Source organism: Vespula pensylvanica, chromosome 14 (assembly GCF_014466175.1).
Source record: "Vespula pensylvanica isolate Volc-1 chromosome 14, ASM1446617v1, whole genome shotgun sequence".
Classification (NCBI taxonomy): domain Eukaryota; kingdom Metazoa; phylum Arthropoda; class Insecta; order Hymenoptera; family Vespidae; genus Vespula; species Vespula pensylvanica.
The window spans coordinates 1,078,532-1,102,985 of record NC_057698.1 but is presented as its reverse complement, the minus strand read 5'-3'; the positions used below and the strand labels follow the sequence as shown (position 1 = coordinate 1,102,985).

The 24,454-nt window shown below is 35.1% G+C and overlaps 1 protein-coding gene across 7 annotated transcripts in view; it reads left to right on the top strand.

Moving 5' to 3' along the window:
* Positions 1–777: 777 nt before the first annotated feature.
* The window catches only part of LOC122634351, a 29,676-nt gene continuing 5,999 nt past the window's right edge, over positions 778–24,454 (top strand). The window contains exons 1-9 of one of the 7 annotated variants that reach the window (XM_043823212.1): positions 778–915; positions 7,957–8,222; positions 11,026–11,110; positions 11,688–11,811; positions 19,007–19,642; positions 20,743–20,934; positions 21,018–23,697; positions 23,882–24,062; positions 24,144–24,420. In XM_043823212.1, coding sequence (XP_043679147.1) covers positions 8,036–8,222; positions 11,026–11,110; positions 11,688–11,811; positions 19,007–19,642; positions 20,743–20,934; positions 21,018–23,697; positions 23,882–24,062; positions 24,144–24,420 — 4,362 coding nt within the window. In that variant the 5' untranslated portion in view covers positions 778–915; positions 7,957–8,035. Of the gene's footprint in view, positions 920–7,956; positions 8,223–10,224; positions 10,253–11,025; positions 11,111–11,687; positions 11,812–16,506; positions 17,256–19,006; positions 19,643–20,279; positions 20,476–20,742; positions 20,935–21,017; positions 23,758–23,881; positions 24,063–24,143; positions 24,421–24,454 lie in introns of those variants that run through there. The other 6 variants (XM_043823209.1, XM_043823210.1, XM_043823214.1 and 3 more) reach the window with 6 other exon arrangements.

The window sequence follows — 24,454 nt, the reverse complement described above, 5'->3', positions numbered from 1 at the left end:
TTTTCTAATATTAAAAAGGTAACAACTATCTAACGTACGATCGAAGTTACATATTAAAATTTCAAGTAAATAGTAAATTACAAGGAGAAAAAGATAATTTGAGAAACATTTAGAATACGTAACGAAAAAATAATATCGATATTACATACTTAACGAATATTTGAATTTCCAACAAATTCAAATATACATATACATATCAAATTGTTTCATATTCGAAATAAACCTTGATATAGTTATCGTTATATAGAAACGTTAATTGGAAGATTTTATGAATGAAAAGGGAAAGTTCGTAAATTAATAAATATCTTATTTGTTCCTTTTTATTTTCTTCTTCTTTTTTTTTTTTGGAGAAAGAAAAATACATCGAAGACGGAAAGTAGGCGTAGGGTGTAAAATACGATAGCGACGGTGGTGATGCTAAGACTGAAGTAGTAGTGGTTAGATGTATGTTCCTTGTATACACGATCGTATATGCGCGCGCAGGAGTGTAGTGGGGAGGGGGGAAGGTCGCGCGCGGGAATAGCTGTTGCGAGCTGGTTAGGAGGGGGGAGGTACGGTATCGCGACGTTCGCACGAAGCGTGTTGCACGAGTTTTCAAACGGCTACGTAAGGAGGCAGGTCGTTCTCGGTTCCTTTTTCTCTCTGCCTCCTTTTTCATCGCTATCTTTTACGTGTTATTTTATTATATATATATATATATCTTTTCTCATTTCTTATTTTATTCTTCTGTGGAACATCGATCGACAGATTTTTGGATCGAGCAAGGTGCATCAAGTGCAGACTTTTGTGAGATTAGAAAAAGAGGATTGAAGAAATCAGAAAGAGTGATTTTCGTTGGTTTTCATCATCGTCGTCGTCATCGACGTCATTTCTCATCGTTAGGTCAACATCGTTCGAGTCCAAACTTCGAAAAAAGTAAGTTTTCCTTTTATTCTATTATTTGAACGATTTTTTTTTTTTTTTTTTTTTTTTTTTTCCCTATAAATGTTCTAACGCGTTTGTTCGTTTTATATATTTATTCGATTGATTTCGTTCATAAATAATATCTGTATATAACGTGGAAAGAACAAAGAATATTTCGATATTTCCTGTGATTTGTAAAATGTATCATGGAGAATGAAAAACAGTAGGAAAACGCGCCAAGTATATATCTATAAGAAAACAAAAGAAGATAGATTGCACGTTACGAAACAAAGATGGTCGACCTGTTCGCAAATGCATCGAATTGTAGGTATTCGACATTAATAGTAATTTGTTTATTCGTATTTACAGGATTATAATAGTATTAGTAAGAAAGTTTGCGTTCGTTGACCTGACACTCATCTAGATTTAAGTATACTCATAATATATGAAATCCATTTATATCGGTCGATCGAAGAATTGATTTTATGGTTATTAATTATAAACGAATGTGTGTTTTATATATATATATATATATATATATATATATATATATATAATGACGTATTAAGTCCATATTTTAAGATTACATTTTCATCGCTTTCGTCGTTAATATACGCGATATAATATTCGTCGTACATTTTATTTCCAAGAATTTCCTATATAAACACAGACAGAAAGGTCCTTCGCATGAAATCACAGTAAACTATTAGTCATAATGTAATTATAATAGCTTTTTTCTATTTCTTTTTGATTTTCTTATTTACAAATTGCGACTCTTAAATTACGACTCCGTTTCATTTGAATGTTTCGTAAACGATAAACAAAAGTGATATTAAAGGACGAATAGCAAAACATTATTATTGTTTTTAGAACAAAAAATATTTAACAACGGTTATTGAACTTTCTATTGTTCTTTCGATAGATAGACATTGTAACACGAGATCGTCCTTCAACACGCATTATCATTCGCAAGAATAATTTCGCATAATATATTTCCAAGCATATCGAATTACTTATTTAATATTTTTATCATTATAAGCCGGTAAAGATAAATGATAATCATTGAATTATTTATTTTTACAAAGATTTCAAGTCAACCTGTTGAATTTTATAAATAATAAAAAGAAGACATTTTTGATCTCTTCCAATGGAAACCATCTTTAATCTCTTAGCTCAGAAAAAAAGTTATGTCTATGATTAATAAATCGAGTTGAAGTAATTAATAAATGCGAGTTAACTAATTCAAGCTAATTTCCATTGCAGAGATTGATGCATTATAATTGCAAAGATCGTAAGAGATTACTTATCTAATATACATTGTTACATGATTGTAAATATCAAATCTTTTCTCTCTCTCTCTCTCTCTCTCTCTCTCTCTCTCTTTTTGTAACGTTAAACAAAAAGATTTTAATTTTAAGTTAATTACAATGGAAAATGGGATATAATAAAATAGGAATATAGAAATAATAAAAAACGTACGTATATACGTTTTGGATACGTATATGCGAATATAAAAAAATATATATATATTATACATATATAAATTCGCAATGTAGAAGTACGGTCAGATTTTAGTTTGGCTTCTTTCTATCGCACGTGAAACGCAACGCTCTTACGATCGATCTTACGTCCAAGAAACAACTCGGTTTCATCGTCGTCGACATCGGACGACGACGACGACGACGACGACGACGGGTCGATGGCCCGTGGAAATATAATTATATATACATCACACACGCCAATGACGAATACAACGATCACGTCAATAACTTGAATATACATATGTTTATATGTATATATGTATATATTACTATCTATGTAATGGGTCATAGAAATGATTAGAAACTTTCGAAATCCTATTAATCTCGTTTTCTAGATTAATATATATATATATATATATATATATTTGTATGTGTGTATATGTATATATAAATTAAATAACTAATTTGAATTTTATAGTAAAATTTATGAATAATAATATAATTTATAGTTGTATCTCTCTCTCTCTCTCTCTCTCTCTCTCTCTCTCTCTCTCTCTATCTATCTATCTATCTATCTATCTATCTATCTATCTATCTATCTATCTATCTATCTATCTATCTATCTATCTATCTATTTATTTATCTATAATATATATTTATATATGTATATATTTCTTCCTGTATCTATCTATCTATCTATCTTTCTTTTTCACACATTAATTTGGATTTTATATAAAATAAGAGACTCGTTCTCGTTTCGTTAGCTTCACATTGAAAGGAAAGAGAGAAAGGATGAGTTTTAAGATCTTCTTTCTCTCTTTATTAAAATAACCTAGGTATAAGTATAACTTATGTTAGAGCTACCCTACCTATATCTTTTTCTTCTTACAATCAAGACTGGTTCCAGTTATGGAGCACGGAACGCACACCGCAGACGTGCTCGGTAAAGCAGCTACATGCGTTTGCTCTCTTTTTATCTCTCTCTCTCTCTCTCTCTCTCTCTCTCTCTCTCTCTCTCTCTCTCTCTCTCTCTCTCTCTCTCTCTCTCTCTCTTTCCTTTCCTCCTTCTTTCACGGAAATTATCATAGAAGAACGGACGATTTCTCTGTAAAATTCATCATTTACGATCGGTGCTTGGTTTTCTTTCTTTCTTTCTTTCTTTCTTTCTTTCTTTTTCTCTCATTTATTCGTAATTATGTATATGAGAGAGAGAAAGAGAAAGCTACGATTTTCTCGTAATTAAAGCGATATTGATCGATGAATTATTATTATTATTATTATTATTATTATTATTATTATTATTATTATTATTATTATTATTATTATTATTATTATTATTACTGTTTTTGTTTCTTTCTTTTTTTCTTTTTTTTTTTTTTTCTTAACTAGAAGCGAAATTTCATAGCAAGCAATTCGTTTAAATCGACTTCAAGAAGAAATTCTCGATTGCGATTATAATTATTTATTTCTCAGTAACGAAAAGATATTTCTTTTTATTTTTTAAATCGATCAAAATTCGTAACATCTTTTATATGAAACCTTTATAGCATATGTGATTTCTCTTGTAGAAATGTTGTTATAATATTTATTTAACGTGATCGTGAAATTAATTAATATAAATAGCTCGAGATGGATAATTTTTATTTGATATTTTAGGAATAATGAAAAGCGAGAAAGAAAAATTGTTAATCGAATTGTTAATTATTGATTTACGAAGGTGAATTAGATGCATACATGCATACATATGCACATACGTACATATACATACATGCTTACCTTGAAGCGTGAAAAACAAATTAATCCTGATGTACCTTGCGATAAATTAGTTCACCAGCCGTGCAGTCCTAATTACTGTTGCAGTTAAGAGGAAGAGAAAGAACGATAGAGTGAGATAGAAAAGAAGTTAAAGAAATGAGCACGTTTGTATTTACAACAGTGGGAGGATTTCGTAACGAGCGAGAGATTCTTATGGCGCTTTTAAAATGAAAAGAAGATGAAGATATACTTTACTTAAGAGAAAGAAAGCTAGAAAGAAAGAAAGAAAGAAAGAGAGAGAGAGAGAAAGAATAATATGAAATTAACTCGCGACCCAGATCATTCTCTTCTTTCACTAGTCTTCAGCTGATTTCATTTTTTCTGCGTGACATATAACATGAGTTATACGCCTGTCGTAAATAACAGAATTTCTTTTTTTTTTTTTTTTTTTATCGATCTTTTTTGCCCAGATCGTTTATAATATATACGCATACAAATATACATAAGAAATTATCGAAATGATAGATAAAAAAGAAACCATATTGTTCTGTTTCTTTTTTATTCGCTCATTCATTAATTCATTCATTCGTCGTTCGGTTAAAATTGGACAGTGTAAAAATGTTTTAATGCTTATGTAAAATAGTTTGATGAGATACATATGTACGCGTCTCTATGGATTGGGGAAAAAAATTCGTCGAGGATTTCCGATAACGATGGGGAAAAAAAAAATTGAACGAGTTGGACGAGTTTCAATGTATAAAAAAAAAAGAGAGAGAAAAAGAAAGAAAGGGAAAAAATAAAATGGAAAAAGAGAGAAAAAATTGTAGAAGGGTGATTCAACGAACGTGTAGGGAAAAGATAGAACAAAAAATAAAAATGTAGAAAGAGAAGGATGTATAAAAACGAATATATAAAAGTTGAATTATATAGGTCGAGAGTTAATTTTGCATCGTTCTTTGGTCATCGATTATTCAATTTAATACATTTACAATATCGCATATTGTATTGTATTTTTATATAATGCTATTTATATATTTGTCTCTTTCTTTCTTTTTTTTTTTCTTTCTTTCTTTCACGTTTTACATTTATGAACTTGTATGCATTTTTACAAGTATATCTTGTAAAAATCAAAAACGTATTTGAATATCTTGCTTTTTGTTAACAAATTTTTTCTATTTCTGTATATATTTCTATTTCTTTCTCTCCTTTTTATTTTATTTTATTTTATTTTATTTCTTTTTATTTTTTTCTTTTTAATTTTTATCAAGACAAAGTAGTATATATATCTTCTCGTGGCTTTCGATTCCCAGGATGCAGCGAAGACGGACGGTCTCTCTCGGTTGGAATTACCGTGAACGTATTAGATTTCTATTTCCGCAAATTGTGTGTGTGTGCGTACGCGTGCATGCGTGCTTGATCCTCGATTTAAATTAGTTGAAATTAATCAAAGCAATATATATATATATATATATATATATATATATGCATGTGCGTATATTTATTTTGAAAAACAGAAAAGTTCTCTTTCAAAATGTTTCTTTTTTATTTCGTTCTTTTCGATAGATCGATCGTTATAAATCAAAATTTAATAGAGAAGTATCATGTAACAGATATACGTATTTTATTTCTATTTTTTTTTTTTTTTCATTTCTTTCTTCTCCATTTTTTGTTATTTTTATTTTCGTTATATTCCCTCTCGAGAGTTATTTCGATTTTATTTATACATGGATTACAACGTTCGATGATGCAGGTCAACATTCCAGCTACGTTTACTTTTATAGCGATCTCGTCAAACCGGTCGGCATTCTCGCCAAGGATTTTCCCATTTTTGGGTTGGAAGTTGAAAAAAAAAGAGGGAGGAAAGATAAAGAAACGAAGGAGAAAGGGAAAAAGTAAGATCTGGCGCGAATGTATTTTAACTTTCGATCGATATGGCATTTATCGATAATTTTTTCAGCGTTGACTCAGAAACGCACGCAATGATATTTACTCCTTCTTTTAGTTCGTTTACGTCGATTTCTCACTGATCTAGATCATGGTTACTTAAGTATCATAGTACGATAATGTTATCTGTCTGATTGCAATAATAAAATAATTAACATACATAGATATACAAAGCGACAAAATACATACGATAATACATAATACGTAATCGTGTGATTATAATGATAATAATTATCCGATTACGATAATAATAATAATAATAATAATAATAATAATAATAATAATAATAATAATAATTATGTAAATTTCATGGATGGAATAACGAAAAACTTGTATGAAAAAGAATCTCGATTCGTTCTCGTAATTAATTTTATTATTATTAATATTTTTTTAACTTTATGAAGTTATAATTTAACTCGATTAAGGATCACAAGTATAACAGCGGACATAGTACTCGACACGTAGCCATTTCCCTCGGACAATCGATCGGAAGTTGTAGGAGAGCGATTCTCTCCTCTCTCTCTTTCTCTCTCTCTCTCTCTCTCTATCTCTATCTCTCTCTCTCTATCTATCTATCTATCTTTTGCCTTTCTCTATCTCTCTGTCTCTTTCTTTCTCCCTTTCGAAGTTGCACGGCTATCGCTTGGAGCTATCGTACGAGCACAAGTGGCCGCGTGCAGAAAGTGCAAATGCAACGACGGAGAGGGCGCAGTAAACCTCCCCTCCTTCTCTCTCTCTTTCTCTCTCTCCCCTACCCTTTTTTTTTTCTTTTTCATCTCCAACAAAAGCTCCATCAGGAGGAGGAAACACGCGAGGGAGAGAAACGCGAAACGCTTCAACGTTTCATTCGCGTAGCCGCTAATAATGAATCCGTGTGCGTCGGCTTGTTCTTTGTGGGTTTCATTTTCTTTCTTTTTTTTTATTTTTATTTTTCTTTTTCTTTTTCTTTTTTTCCTTTCTTTCGTTCTTTCCCTTCTTCCTTCTACTTCTTTCTTTCACGCTTGCTTTTTCCTTTACTCTTTATGAGTATTTTTATGTGTATATATATTCTTTTTTTTTTTTTTTCCCCCATTTCGATATGTACAATATCGTATAATTCTTATTCTAGATATTTAAATCTTCGTTCTTTCTCTTTTGTTATTCTTGTCAGAAAAAAAAGGATTGTCAGAAATTAAAAGAAATGAGAGAAAAATTTTCGTCTTTTTCTCTCTCCAGTTTGATCTCCGAATTCTCCTGTCATCGTTCCGATTATTATTATTATAATTATAATTATTGTTATCATAGAAGAAGAGAAGGAGAAATGAGGAAACTTTCTTCGTGTGATACTCGAACGTTCGTGAAAGCGAGAATAATGAAAGATGGATTTACGGTCGTTCTCGATCGAAAATCATCATCCTTTTCTCTCTTTACGGATCTTATCCGCTCGTAGAATTTTCATTTTGTCTGATCGACTTTCATTCGTTGAAAAGGGATAGATAAAAGATCATGGCCGAACGTCGACGACGATGATTATCCTTTTTTTTTTCCTTTTTTTTCTTCTTTTTTTTTTTTTAATCATCAATTGTTCGAAAAAAGATTGCACCATTTTATAATTTTATGTAACGATTCTTATAGATTATTATAAAAAAACTTTTATATATAAGATAATTTCATATATCCATGTATAATGAAGGGAAATAATTATTTCTGTTTTTCTAACGAAATATTTTTTTTTTTCTTTTTTTTCTTCTTTCCTTGGAAGAAATCAATTTCTCTCTTGTTAATTTTGGCATCATTTTTTTTTTTTTTGTTTCTTTTTTATTTTCTGGAAATAATTTGGTAATATTCATTTCTCTTTTGAATCTAATGCATCGTTGTAACACCATTGTTTTAGAAAATAATCGCCGGGAATGTCCGTGCACGGTAAAATAAGGTGTCGCCAAGGCGCGGCCAACTCAAGGAGCGATACGTAAATGAAGCCAAATGAGAGAGGAATGACGCTTCCAATATCGAGCTATGAGAAGCTTCTCGACCAAGTTCGAGAGCTTACTCACGAGACGAGACTGTTGCAACGAGACTTGCATTCTGCTCTCTACAACGCGAACATCCCGGCAGACGTGAATCACAATTTTAATTACGAGAGACGCGATTGTAAAAAAGGTAAGTCGAATGAAATCCGTCCAAAAAAAAAAAAAAAAAGAAAAATGCGAGATAAACTATATAGAGAAGATTATGAAAGAAGTTCATAAAATGAATCTATTCTATAGTTTTCTTTTTTTATCTTTTTCTTAAAAAAATGTATATTATTCAATATGTAAACTACGAAATTTTTAAGAATTACCTAGGGAACTTTTCTTCCTCTATATGAATAATATAAAATTTATAATATTACTTGAAATAATATATAGCACGTATACATATGTAATTTTTCTTATATATGTATACTATTTATTTGATGTATATTTATACTACATGTACCATACTAATAGTGTAATATATCATTAAAATCTCTATTTAATATGATATCTTCTGTGAAAAATTCTCGATCTTGATCTCGATTTTTTATTATATTCGGAAATATCTTAGAACGAATGTTAGACATACCATTTCCAAAGAATTTGCCGCGCATCCGCGATTACATCGCGTTATCGTTGCCTAGAAAGAAAAAGAGAGAGAGAGAGAGAGAGAGAGAGAGAGAGAGAGAGAGAGAGATGCGTGAAACTCGATTTAAACTATCACGAAGAGGATCGTGACACGTGCTATGTCTAGCGCACGGCGTCTGGACGTTGAAGAGACGACGATGGCTTTGGATCGGTGCCACGAGAGCTACGGTGCTACGGTGCTTTCGACGAGAAAGAAACCGTCTGAAAGAAAATAAAAATATATTGGATGGATTTCGGTGATGTTTGAAATAAAACTAAAAGTTGTAAACAATTCTAACAGTTTCATATAAAAATGTAATAATACAACTTATTTTAATAATTATTATAGAGAATGATTTAAGTAAAGTATTACAAACTGTTTTCATTAAAATCGTTTTATCGATCTGAATTTTTTTATTATTATTATTATTATTATTATTATTTTTTTTTTTTTTTTTGAACATTAAACGTTACCACGATATTAATTAATTAATAACAACGACTATCCCAATAATTTTTCTCTATTCGATTTCATTCATTTTTAAAATGTACGTCTCTAACGATTTCGAACGAAAACGAATTTGTGAAAACACTTTACGTGAACCACCTTGTAAATGTATCTATATTTTATATATATATATATATATATAAATTAATTAATTATTACATATTAATAAACTAATGATACAAATAAAAGTAGAAGCAGCCTGACAGTCTGGTCTTTTGGCTCGGTGACAATTGAGAAAGAGAAAAAGAGAGGATAAAACGTTTCTACGAATTTTGCGCGCAAATCTTTCTTCTCTATCTAACTTGGAATACATACGCACACAAATAGAAAATCCCATTACTATTTCTATTTTATTTGGCACGTATAAAAGGAAATTTAGGTATGTGACATAATACCAGAGGTGAAAGGTGAAAAGAGAAAGAGAGAAAGACCGTATTTCGAGCAAGTAAACGAGATCTTCGATACATTTACATGTGCGAAATGTTTGTATGCGTGAGCGACCGAGATAAGCAATAGATAGACATGCATAATGAGAGAAAAAAGAGAGAGAGAGAGAGAGAAAGAGAAAGATATATAGATGACATTGCGCAAAGTCTTGAAATTAGAGACATAAGAGACAGAAAAGAAGAGAATCGTTCGAACGGGACGAATGATGATACATTTTTCTTTTTTTTTTTCTTTCTTTTAACTTCAATTATCTCTCTTTCTCTTTTTTCTCTCTTTCTTTCTCTCCCTCTCTCTCTCTCTCTCTCTCTCCCTCTCCCTCTCCCTCTCTCTCTTTTTCTCTCACTCTTTCCCGTTTGAGTTTAATTTTTTTTTCTTCTTCAAATTTGTTTTCTCCTATCAAGTACAATTTTAGCGATGACTAATTATCGTCAGAAGAGAGAAAATTGAAGGAGTAGTTAACGAGAGCTAACCTCGTCTCGATTCAAAGGCAACCGCATATAAGAGCATGAGAAACGTGTGCGACCAAGCATCGAAATAATTTTGGTTTGACTCGAGTGACTCAAGTTCGAGGGCAATTCGCATGGATTTTCTCAGTGAGTGCTCATTATGCAGCGTGTTATGCCACGTAGTTGGCGAAAGGATTTCGAAATTTGTGCGAAAGGAATTTCTCTCTCCCTCTTCTCTCTCTCTCTCTCTCTCTCTCTCTCTCTCTCTCTCTCTCTTTCTCTTTATCTCTCTCTCTTTCTCTCTATTCGTATTTATCAAACGCGAGCAATGTTTTATTTAAAGAACTCAAGAGGGTTGGTACTTGATCCTCTTCTTCTCGTAACCTATGTATGTATGTATATATGTACATACGTAACACCATTCAATTATATAAACACGTGCGAACGAATCGTCTATCAGTATATTCGAGCACTCTCCACATTATTTTTGCATCCTTCTAGCACGATTTTACATACAATACGCTTTTGTCGATCGTTTCTAACGAGTATCAAAATGTATAAATGAATAGTTAAGTCGGGACGGTATATCTTTAAAAAAAATGTTAACTCTTCATCCTCTGTAATTCAATTTTCTTTCGAGTTCTAAGCTAAAATTATATAATGTTATGTTTTAGTATTACTTGTAATAGTATAATTATACTATTAATATAATATGTACTATATATATATATATATATATGATAAATAGTATGTGATATATTGAATATTATATATCGTAATATACTATTAGTATAATACATTACTATATATAATTATACTACATAGTCTAGATAGTATTTCATTATCTTGATCAAATGTTTAAAATATTATTATTATTATTATCATCATTATTATTAACAAAAATACGATATACCTTTCAGGAAGAATCTTGACAGATAATATAATAAGAAAGGACGAAAAAAGACGTAGGACTGAGGATGGACACGGTTCTCTCGTCGAGTGCAAGTAAGTATAGAATTTAAAAACAAATATGTATTTTAAAATACAAAACTCGTGGAAAAAAAGAACTCGCAACTCTCTCTCTCTCCCTCTCTCTCTTTCTCTTTCTCTTTCTCTTTCTCTCTGTCTTCTTCGCCACCGGCGTAACACAGAATGGAAGTTGTATACAATAGCTTTTACTTCTGGTTTGATGGCACCAAATATTGTGCTGGACGCTTCTTTGCTCTTCCAACGTTCTGAAAAAACTTCTGTGATCGTTAGCTTTCATCTTCTCCGCAAAGCTGCAGCAGGTTCTTCTTCTGTCGCGTCTACCACATTTATCTCATGTTTTAACGCTTCACTTTTCATTCTTCTTCCTTTGTCTCGCTTGTTTCTAAAACTGTTTAACATTTTACATTGGGATATTTAAACGGAAACACTTGTTTATTTTCTACTTTGTTGAAACATTAAAACAAAACGTTCTCTGCTCTTTAACAATGTTATTTATATACAAAAGTTATTTAAACGATATGTAAAAAAAAAAAAAAAGAAAAAGAAAAAGTTGATGTAAATAATAAAACAAATTTTTTTTTTATTTGAATAGCAATCTCAGACTTCGTCCACGATTTCTATCGAATTTGGAGAGTGTCGACTATTTTCGATCAAGCGACCTCACCAGTCGACTTTTGGCCCAGAGAAGCTACGAGCACGATCGATTGATCTCGCAGGTAAGCTGTAGCACAGTGGCTGGTGTGTTAGTAAGCGTTTGGTTCCTTTGAGCCACGTCTCGTGCAAGCAAGCAAGCAAGCAAGCAAGCAATCAAGCAAGCAGCAAGTGCGAACGTGTAAGAGCTTCGTTAACGAACCCTCTCTTTGTCCACACGCACCATCATCGTACAACCGAGCTTAGTAATTCAATGTACAACACTGTTGGACCAAGTGTAAGCCAATTAACAATCAATCACCTACATATATGTGTACATATGTAGATATATATATATATATATATATGTACATATATGTCTGTATTATGTATGTATATAGTTCTTCTCTATTTACTTTTCCAATTTGATCTGGAATAGAAAGTCTTCATCCTTGTCATTTATTTCTTTACAATAGAAAATAGATTGCTAATTGATTGATAATTTGTGTCTGAAGGAGTGAAAGTTAACTCAGAAATTGGCTACTTTCCAAAATCTAGTAGTCTAATTACTCGATCGTGATTACCACATCAAAGGGACATTTTAACGTCCATTAAGCAACAGAGCTAAAGATTATCGTTTATTTATCCATAGCTTTACGATCATCGTCATCGTCGTTATCGTCATCGCCATCGTTGAGGGAGAATTAAAGAGTCAACAAAAATTATCTATGGCAGAGCAGATTAAAAACGCAACGTCTCTCGTATGTATGAGACATATATGTACATACATACATATATTCATATTTCTGACTCATCCGAGTCATTATCTCATTCAGCTTGATTTGATAGATGTGATCTAGGAAAAAGAAGATAGTACTTCTTTCTGGAATCGAATTAATAATCGTTTTATCAATCAGTTATAAATATCTTTGTAATTAATTTTCTTGGAATAATTGCGTTCTTACAGACTTATGATTTTTACTCCCTTTTTTTTTATTTTTTTCTTCCTTTTTTAATTTTTTTTTTTGAGGTCAGTAAGAGCTCGCATTGTAGGGAACACGTGTTGGTATCTATGAAACTATCAGCAACGAACGAGTTAATACGTTGCATCCGTAGTTGCTTGCTTGCTAGCTTGCTAGCTTGCTAGCTCGCTCGCAACGCTGTACTTTCGACCGCAGTGCAGTCGATATTAATGCAACGAAACGTACAACGTTAGATTAGAACTGGGAATCGATATTAAAGTTATTTCTTCAAGCCGATGATTTAGAAGTAAGAGATTTTTTTTTTTTTTACTTCTTCTTTTCTCGCAAGTTTTTCATATTCTCACGGTGTATCCGTTTAAGAGAATACTTAATAGTGCGATGCTTTAACCTTAACACGACCTGACCTAATCTATCGTTTAAAGGTTACGTAATTGTACTATATATAGTTTTGCGTGTGTGTGTCTGTGTGTGTGTGTATTTATGCAAACTGCATATATGCAGTGCATTATAAGGTGTGACATTTTAATGAGGAAACACTTGAATATTTTTCTGACTTATTAATATAAAGTTTATGGGAAATAGCTATTTTGTATTTTAAATGTTATAAATATTCTTTGAGATGCTTTTGAAAGTATAACTCGTTTAACACTTGTATATTCATGGAAAATTTATAATGCAACAGAGATAAAAGATAATGGTGATATATATATATATATATACATGCATATATATCTACGTACGTATGTCGATGTATGTTGCATATATAAAATGTGACATTCAAATGAGAAAATTTGAACGTTTCATTGTCGTTTACTAATAAAAAATTTATAGGAAATTCTTTTTTATTCCAAACGAAAAACTTTTGAAAGTTTAAATGATCTATCTCGTGTATATTCATAGTTATTTTATAATAAAACAGTTTTGTAATTGCGCTATAGGATGAGCCATTTATATGAAAAGTCCAATTTTTTTTCTGCTTTTAAGCTTTTCTAATTAATAAACGAAAAAATTTCATTACTTTTTTTTATTTCAAACGAGAAACTAGTGAAAGTTCAAATGATTTATCCTATGTATATTTATAGAAGATTTATAATACAACAGATTTATTATAGTGTCACATATATTATATAGGATGTGCAATTTATACGAGAAGATTAGAAAACTTTTCTCTGATCAATGAATAAAAATTTCATATAAAAAATATTTTCTTATTTCGAACAAGACTCTTGTAAAACTTTAAATAGCTTACCAGGCATAATAATTATATGAATTATAATGCAATATAAAAAAAAAAAAAAAAAAGGAAAGAAAAGATAAAGAGAGAAAGACAGAGAGAAATAAAAAAAATTCTTGAGTTGTTCTCAGTATCATTATCACCAATTCATTCATTTTTCATGAATGTTATCACAGCAACATTTCGAAGCTCAAGTTCAATGCTGTGAATTGAGTGCGTTCTCTCGAAAACGTCCAGTGTGTATACTTACATGCCCTTCCGCGTGCCCTTCACACATACACATACATATGCGTGTGTATGCGTATGTATACACACATGTATATATAGTATCAAGTAGGAGTGGTAGAAAATTATGGGGAAATCGTGAGAGAGAAAGAGAGAGATTGAGAAGAGAAGAGGAGAGGAGAGGAGAGGTACAGGAGGAAGAGAAATTTCATTGGCGAGCATGCGCCATACTCATGGGGGAAAGATCTGTGGGGGAGAAGGGGAGAAAGGTTTTGCCACCACTCTGCTTGCAGGGGATGTTATTGATCAGGCTTTCTCTCTCTCTCTTTCTGTGTCCCCTTTCAATCCAACAAATAGCCTGAAACTGTTTATCCCCATAGGAAGAATACTGATATTCATAAGTAGCTGCATTTCTCTCTTTTTCTCTCTCTCTCTCTCTCTTTCTTTTTTTCTTATCTTTTCTTTTCATAATATTTGTTTAATCGTAATGCTTAATCTTTTATTCTTTATTTAGATCCGATCGTTTTAAGAAAAGAAAAGAATTATATTGTCTAATAATTTTCTCCAACTTTTTTTTTTTTTTTTTTTTTTTTTCAAATAGAAAAGATTTACTACCGAACCGGGATATATTTTTCGTGGAATGTTTGTTCTCTTTTCGTTTTCCTTATCTTTTTTTTTTTTTTTTTTTTTTTTCTTTTTTACTTCTTTAGTATAAGAAAATTTTATTGAAGGATCAGATAAGATAGTTTCTAAGCATTTACTAATCTTCAAATAAAGGAAAGTATAATTCAAATAATGAAAAAGATTTATCAGACCGAAGAGTCTTTTATGTGGAATATTATTTTCAGTATCTTTTTACTTCTTTTTCTTTTCTTAAGAATCGAATGGATAAAATTTGAATACCTTAAAGGGATAAGGAAAAGGGTTGAAGAGGCTGCAGTTAGAGCAGGGAGATATGTACAGAAAAAGAGAGAAAGAGAGATAAAGATAAAGAGAGAAAGGAGATCGAGTGTAAGAGAAAGAGAGAAAAGTAGAGTACGAGCGAGAAAAAGAGAGAGAGAGAGAGAGAGAGAGAGAGAGAGAGAGAGAGAGAGTGGGAGTCGTCGGGAGAAGAGAAAGAGAGAAAGAGAGAGAGAGTGAGAGTGAGTCAGTGATGGCGCACAGCAGCCAGGCCGAGCCCAGCTGTTCTTCGATCCCCTAACCTACGTCAGTTTATATCAGCCACTTAGGCTACGTGCATTCGAATTCCGTTTTCCTCGTCGAAGACTATTACGTTTAGTGTGTCGATAAAAAATTAAAAAGAAAAAGGAAAAATCATTTTCCTAATTCATCCGATCAAAATAGTAAAAATGATTCATTTGCTCGTTGTTCTTATATAAAAGGAAGACAGAGAGAGAGAGAAAGAGAGAGAGAGAGAGAGAGAGAGAGATAATAATTAATCGAGTTCGTTGATCGACATTCAAAGTCCTTCAAGCTATTTCAGTCTGAAGTTACAGAGACGTTGCTGCGTTTCTTTGCGGTCAAGCTCGTTATCGTATTCGACCTTCCACGCTCTCGATCCTTTCCGTTATGGACGACTCACTCTGATGGTTCTTTTGAGTCACTGCATACCAGCACAACTGGTGGGCTTTTCCATTCCTTTCAATTTAGTCTTCTTCTTCTTCTTCGTCGTCGTCGTCGTCGTCGTCTTCGTCTTCGTCGTGTAGAACTCCGACGTTCGAGTTGAAACGCGTTGGTGCTAAAACGTTTTGTGTGTGCTCGAGTTGAAAGGCGCATGGTTTGCTATTGGTTCGTGAAATTGCTTGTTCAATTGTAATTATTCAGCAAGGATTCAGATTGTTCAATATCTTGAATGTATTATTTAATTGTACGAGAAGTACGTGCAGCAAGCAGTTCGTAATCATTGAAAAATAATGAATTTTAACAATTGAGAGATGAAAAAGAAGTTTCGTTTTTGAGCATTAACGATATAATTTTTGTCAACTCTTCAAGTTATATTTCCTATAGGATCTCATGGAGGATGTTGCGTCGAGCACGTGGCCCGCAAGTTGCACGCTTGGCATACAAAGACCATCGTAAAAGCGTAGCTTGAACAGCGGCAGCTGCTGCGTATGACTATAAATGGAACGTGAAGAAGGGACATCGATGCGTGTTATGTTCAACGAAGGAAAAAGTAATCTGCGAGAAAGATCGTCGACGATTTAATTATCAAGACGACGAAATTTTATAATCCGATCGATTGTCCTTAATACTATTAGAGAGAAAGAGAGAGAGAGAGAGAGAGAGAGAGAGAGAGAGAGAGAGAGAGAGAGAGAGAGAGAGAGAGAGAGAGAGAGAGAGAGAGAGAGAGAGAGAGAGAGAGAGAGCTACAGACACACGCACGCACACAGATCAGCATAAACAAGGTGTGAAGAGGCTATAAAAGGGGGTTGCTGAAATGGCAGAGGGACATTTTGAAAATCTTTGCTTCGACGCATGCGTCGAGCCCCAGTCCGACGTCTGATGGAGCACGATGAGATTGAAGAAGGAGAAGAGGAGGTGAAGGTGCTAGAGAAAGCTTCGGAAATTGAAGAGACGCAGATTTGTGATGTTACTACGAACGAGTCGATTCAAACAGAACGAGATTGGATATCATCGTGACGTTTAAATCAACGTGTCCCGATTGAATTTGATCGTACGAAGACCATTTATCCGGACATTATTTTTCTTAATACGAGACTCGGGGAAATCAGGTTGATGAAAGATGCCTGGAGAAAATCGTGAGGATCGGATCAATCATTCTTCGCTAGGTCTACCAGGTGATACTCGTCAAGGATCATTAAGTTCATCGCCACGTCGATCAAGCAACACTATGATTCCTTTGCCCCGTTCAACGAAATTCGTGTCATCGAGCAATACAGTGAATCCAAAGACTGTAAAGACTAAGAGAAATCGTTTGAGATTGATCATGGAGAATAAGGAAGCTTTTGATGCTATCGAGAAGGAAGATCAAGAGGATAGATCTTACGACGATCGTTTTGGAAGAACTTCGACGATCTTACGATACTCCAAAGTCACACGGGACACTTATCGGACTAGCGATTGCAAGGTGATTGTCCTTATAATGAACGACGTGTCCGTGGTGTTTACGTAACATCCTCCTTGGATTGCAGAAGTCATTTCTTAGTGGAAAAATAATCGTGTGTCTTTTGCGTTAGATTATGAAAACGATTTATTAGATCTATGGATTGATTATTTTCGTAAACGCAGGATTTAATTTGAATATATATATATATATATATATATATATATATATATATATGTACGTAGATTTCAGTGATTCTTGAAATATATCAAAAAGTATTTTTTCCTTGGCACGAGGAATAATTTTCAATCGATTATACGGTCTGAAGAAGCTAAAAGCGGCTTATACCTGGGCCAATGCTTACTAATTTATGAGTACATTGCCCGTAAAACAGAGATGCAACAATTCCAAGCTTACTTTCGCCTTTCTCGCATCACTGATTGGTATGCTCTGTTTTTTCGTCCTCTTTTTTCTTTTTCTTCTTCATTTTACTTACAGAAAAGTCTCCCTCGATAGCTTCGTCGAACGACCAGACTATTTTTAATAGCTCCTTTTTTCTATTTTCACGAACGTTCGGAGACGAGTAAACTCCGTGATATATTATTCTCTGTAATACTCCAATATTATGCGAGCTAAGAGAATGAATGAATTTGCAAATAGAAACGCAAATGAGTTTCATAAGATAGTCGTATTTCTTGATATTTATAAGTTTTGATATTTCTCATTGGCCCAGATTAACTTGTTAAAGTTGTTAAAATGTTACTTTTCTTTATGGGAAACTGTATTTGTACATATAAACATGTATTATGCCGTAACGAATGGCTCTTGTATAGCTATAATTTTGTAATCATTATCGTCATTCGATGACGGTAACAATGGTGTATAAAATCAACATAAAATGTTGAAATAACGTTTTATGCGAGAAGAAGAATCGTTCGAAGTACATACATACGTACGGGATCTACGCAACGTAACACCTGTAGATGGTAAATCCAAGGTCAAGCGCGGCATTTAAACTCACATTTCAATCTCCCGCCAACTCCAATTGACCACTTAACAACTGCGCGTTGAATCGTCGCTCACGGAAATTGGACTTTTTTTCTCGATTCTTTTCTAGCACTAGTTGAGTAAAAAGAAAGTAAATCGCTCTATTTCATGCAATTTTCTCCCTTTGAGAAAGTTCTTATAACTAAGAAGTGAGGAAAAAAAGAAAAGAAAAAGAAATAAAATGTAGAACGAAGTTGTGATTTATCTAGCGAGTTTAGACAGTCAACGAGATTCTCGTTGATCGTTCCAATTGATTTTCGTTGTTAGAAAATTTCTTATAATTGCTGAACGGTTGCACAGCGTTTAGTATCAATTAGTAGAACACCAAGCAGGAGTGATAAGGATTTAGTCAAATAACAGGCAATTTTCTACAATTTTAACTAATTATTAACTATCAGAATTGTTTACGAGGTTTGTTAAAAAAAATCATATAACGTGAAAGTTATAATATACTATTACTTGGTATAACATAATTATCTGCAATTATATTATACCACGTATATCACATTATACCAATTATAAATATACCAGCATATGACTCGAAAGTTACATGACAGTATAGACGGTGCAAAACAATTTATGCGCATAAAAAAGAAAAGAAAAGAAAAAAAAAACAGAAGTACCTAGGACATCAAAGTCGAAAACTAAGAATCATTATTAAATACCAGTCCCGTGTGAAAGACTGTAAGATACTAATAACTCTATAATGAATATTCGCTTGCCCTTAGGAGGACGTGGAGGTGGTAGCATCTAAGAAAACTTGGGGTTTGTTACCGGAGGAAAATCAAGAAGGAAGTGGAGGAGGTGGAGGTGTAGGAGGAGGAGGAGTGGTAAGAGTAGGAGAAAGAGGTGGATTGGTAGGGGATCCTCATCACTCGTACGAAAGATTCGAAGTGGAAGACTGCGTTGGTAGTAGCGGTTTAGGTAGCAGCAGTAGTAGCAGCAGTAGTAGCAACAATTTGGCTAGCGGCAGATATAATCAGCAAAGTGTTAGGCGCCCCATTCGTATTTTTGAACGTGGTAGTACGGCCCTGGTTTACCCCGTGGTCGTCGCGGCGCACGAGCCAGAGACAAGCTGCTCGAGACGTCCAGCCGCTTCAGCGGTGCCGGCAGTGCCGGTGGTGGCGGCACCCACGACGACCACCACCACCACCATCACGGCTGCCACGACGGCTACAACAGCGGCAGCGGCCGTACGATCAGTAGCCGCTGCCAAGAACTTGCTCATTGATGCTACTGATGCTGATCTACGTGGATCTACTTACCTATCATCCAGTTTTATCAAGGATACTAAGAAAGAGGATGCCATGGAACCTGAGATCAAAGAAGAAGATGAACGGAGATCGTCCGCCTCCAGTCCTGAGGTAAATCTCTCTCTCTCCTCTCTTCCCTCTCCTCCTTTTTCTTTCTTTCTTTTTCTCATTTCTTTTTATACCGTTTTATCCTTTTTGTCTACTATTTCATTGTACAAACGCGTGTCTTCCTTTCTATCGTCTTTTTCTCGCAGGCTTCTTTTAAGATTAAAACCTTGTGATAAACCGTGCGATAAAAGTGTGTATTCAAGGGATAATTCTTCTTCTTCATTTCGTGTGTGTGTGTGTGTGTGTGTGTGTGTACGTGCATCCCTGTATGGTATATGCGTGCGTGCGTGTGTGATCATCTTCGGTTTGCTCTTGAATGATCTTTTTTAAGTACTGATGCATTTTTTTTTTTTTTTTTTTGGAAATTCATTTTCATGGTCGTTTCATGGAGTCTGGAAAATGAAAGAGAGAGAGAGAGAGAGGGTGCTGTCGAGCTGCGCCTCGTGGCGCACGTACATTCCGTATATACACGTTCACTAACGTAGCACGTATTGATTTTACTCAAGCTCTCGCTATTTCTCTCTCTCTCTCTCTCTCTCTCTCTCTGTCTCTCGTCTGTCTCTTTCTCTCTCTCTCTCTCTCTCTCTCTCTCTCTCTCTCTCTCTCTCTCTCTCTCTCTCTCTCTCTCTCTCTCGCTCTTGGGCTCTTAGTCGGTCTTCCTTGTCTACTCTCTTTTCCCTCCCCCATCCCTCTCCCTTACTTACACACAAGCATGCATTTCCCTTCGGCGTATTCCTCTTCCTTCCTCTCTTTTCGTACATGGACAACCTTTAAGTTATTCTTCACTCTTACATTCGGCTCATCCTCTTCTGCGGATGCACTTTGGAGAAATGAATGTGAGTGAGTCATACGGTATGCATTAAAAAAGATAAAGAAAAAAAGAGAGAAAAGAGAAGGAAAGAAAAATTGGAAGAAAATGAAAAAAAACAAATAATAAAAAACGTGTAAACGACGACTGCTAAATTTTTTTTCTGATCGATCGACGTAGTACTCCCCTCGTGACGTCACAAAAAAAAATATATTCTCGATATATAAGAAATTGCGTGTGTCGTATAATTTTTAAGTCTCATCGGGTTTGTCCGTGTATCTGCGCGTTGTTGCAGTTTTATGTGAGGAGAAACAAATGTTACAACGAGGATGGCAGCAGCGAGGAAGAAAACAAGCCAGGTAGTTCCTTGCAAGGTCATGGATTACCCTCATCCTACAGTGGAACTTGGCCCATCAGAAGAGATATATGGGCGACTCAACAAATGGGATTTTCCAATCAACAAAGTGCATCGAGCTCTACCCATAACGTAAGCTTCGAACGACATCGTAATCCGAATATTATCTTTTCGTATAAATCAGAAAGGATTTCACGAATGACGTTGTATTGCAGGACATGGCAAGTGTTATGAGTTTCTCTTCGAATTCTGGTACAATGCTTGGTACTTCGACGGAAATGCAAGGTCATCGTAGATTAGGGGCTAAAGTCGACGTCGTGTATAATTTGTTAAGCATGCTAGGAAGTTCCGAAGGTCGAGAGGACATGAGCGCGACTTTGTTATCCATGAGCACTTCTATCGACAGTTGTCTCGTCATGAGACAATCAGGTTGTCTACCTTTGCTCGTTCAATTGATTCATGCTCCTGGACAAGATCCAGAAACGAGAGAAAGGGCGTCCCGTGCATTGCACAATGTGGTACACGCCAAGAGCGATGAGAGAGCTGGACGTCGGGAGGCCCGAGTTCTCAGGTTTCTCGAACAATTACGAGATTATTGTCAATCGTTGAGAACGTCGTTGGAATCGGGACAGGCACCGGATCTTGAGAAACATCCAGGACCAACGATAGCGGCCCTTATGAAATTATCGTTCGACGAAGCACATCGTCATGCGATGTGTCAACTCGGTGGTCTCCACGCTGTTGCCGAATTAATAGAGATGGATCACCTTGCCCACGGCAGCGAATGCGACGATCAAAATTGTATAACTTTGAGAAGATACGCGGGCATGGCACTGACGAATTTAACCTTCGGAGACGGCAATAACAAGGCTCTTTTATGTTCCTTTCGAGAGTTTATGAAGGCGTTGGTCTCGCAATTACGAAGTCCCAGCGACGATCTCAGACAAGTAACTGCGAGCGTATTGAGAAATTTGTCATGGCGTGCCGATAGCAGCAGCAAACAAACGTTGAGAGAAGTCGGCGCTGTTACGGGATTGATGAAAGCCGCGATGGAGGGTAGAAAAGAGTCCACCTTGAAATCGATATTATCGGCACTTTGGAATCTATCTGCTCATTGTAGCACGAACAAAGTGGACATATGCGCCGTTGACGGAGCACTCGCTTTTCTCGTTGATATGCTGAGTTACAATGCCCCGTCGAAAACTTTGGCCATTGTTGAAAACGCCGGTGGTATATTGAGAAACGTTTCCTGTCACGTCGCTGTTAGAGAAGATTACAGAGCTATCGTACGAGAAAGGGGTTGCTTGCAAGTGCTTCTGCAACAATTACGATCGCCAAGTCTGACCGTCGTCAGTAATGCATGCGGAGCCCTTTGGAATCTCTCGGCTAGGTGTCCACAGGATCAACGTCTCCTTTGGTCCCTGGGGGCGGTACCCATGTTACGTAGTCTCGTACATTCGAAGCACAAAATGATATCGATGGGTTCGAGTGCCGCTTTAAAAAATTTACTCAGTGCCAGGCCTGGATGTAGCAATCTCGTCCAGTTGGATTCAACCGCGCGTGGACTCGGGTTACCAACTTTACCTTCTCTCGCGGCCCGAAGACAACGAGCTCTAGAACAAGAGATCGACCAGAATCTAGCCGAAACTTGCGACAATATAGAACCCAGTACTTCGCCAACGAACAAGGACGATAAATTCACGTTCAAGGTCGATCACAGTTTCCTCGCCGTTAATACCCGTGGATTACGTTCTTATCAATTGTACAATCAGTCGAGTACATCCGGGACTAAATGCAACGGAGTTTCTAGAAGCGAAAGTAGAGAATCCATGAGGTCGGTGACCAGTACGCATTCGGATACGATATTCGAGAGGGTTCATCGACACGTCCTGAACGGGATGTCACCGACCGAGTCGCAAGGTAAACAATCCTTGTCGTTACACGCTGCGACAGGATTCGATAATGGAATACAAATGGATAATCCGAAGGCTACTTCGTCCGAAAAGAAATACACGTTGCGTTACAAAAATGCTATACCAGAAAATCTCAGACCTACCGACATTGAATTCGGTAATGTCAGCGAATTACGTTCGACCACTTCTACCATATCATGGTCGTCGGTGCCCGATCAAGAAGCCGTTTGCTCGCAAACCCTGTTGCATTCCTCCGTCGAAGACAATGCGTCGTTACTCAATCAGAGCATCTCGTCTACTTCTAAATTTAACAGCCAATCTAGCGTCTCGGAAGAAACAGAAGTAACCGTTTGCAAGAATTCCGAATACCGATCGGACGTTCCCAAATCTAAATCGGAAATCTCTTCGCAACTATCCTACGTACCTGACAATTTTTCGAGCAATCAGTGCGACGATTACGATCGCATGTACACGGATAACTCGTTGTTACATCAATGCGATCCTCTTAATTCCATTCAGAATGCAATCTCACCGACGTTGAGTCATAATTCCGAAGAATCTCTGTTTCGAAATTATGCTGAAACAGATCTCGATCAACCGACGGATTACAGTATACGATACGCCGAACAAACCGTGGAGGACGACGAGAAACAACATGCCGCTTATTTCGTGACCACGGAACAAGGTCTTATTCAAGAGGACACGATTAAGATGTATTGTACGGAAGGTACACCGCGTGGGATATCATTGAATTCATCGCGAGCTGCTTCCTCTTCGGACTTGCAGGAAGATAGTAAAATGAAAAGTTTATCGAGGAAATTGTTAGAACCTAACAAATTAAACGATATCGAGCACAACGAGAAAGCTTCGTCTTTGGTGGATATCGAGAAAGTCGATTTACGTTTTACGAATCAAGATAAGAAACAAGACTTCGATACTGCCAGTAAATTTATAGAGAAACAATGGCAGGAATCAGTAGCAGGTAGTTGTCAATATAATAAAGATAATTCTACGAAAATAAATCCAACGGACGTTAAAATAGGTAAGAGTAAGCTCGACGATGAAACGTTTGTGTGCATCAGACTTTTTAATACCTTGTTTGATCATTATCGACGTTATCTCGTTCGTATATACACGTATACATATATATATATTTTTTTTTTCAGATAAGCATGAGATACCAATTAATCAAAGCGTCGCATTCGATACCGAATCCAAATCCTCGAAAGAGTTATTTCCGAACAAAGCTACTTCTTACGTGGGAAACATCGATCAAGCTAGCGACGTGGACGAAGACGATGAAGATTTACTTGCTGCTTGTATCAACATTGGAATGCAAAACAATAGGTAGAAAATATATTATTTCGTTCAACTCGATCACAAGTATCTTTATAATTTGATTAAATTGTTTCTTTTTGATTGTCGCAGACATAGGCATTCCTTCATAGGAAATAGTTTCGAGAAACTCCCAAGAGCAGAGAGTAATTTAATGAGATATCAAACCAGTATTGCTTTGGATCAAGTAGAATCAAATGATTCTATTGGTTCTGCTACTGATACTACTTTCAATCTAATACAACCAGAACCTACTGGAAAAGCACTGCCTATAAATACTTTGAGAGAGCATTCGTCGGCTTTGTCGGATACGACGAAATCGTTCAATGACGATTTATCGATAACCAAAGAAGATCAAACGGAATTGGAGGTACGTAGTCTCTTCTAGCGAACAGAAAGGCTAA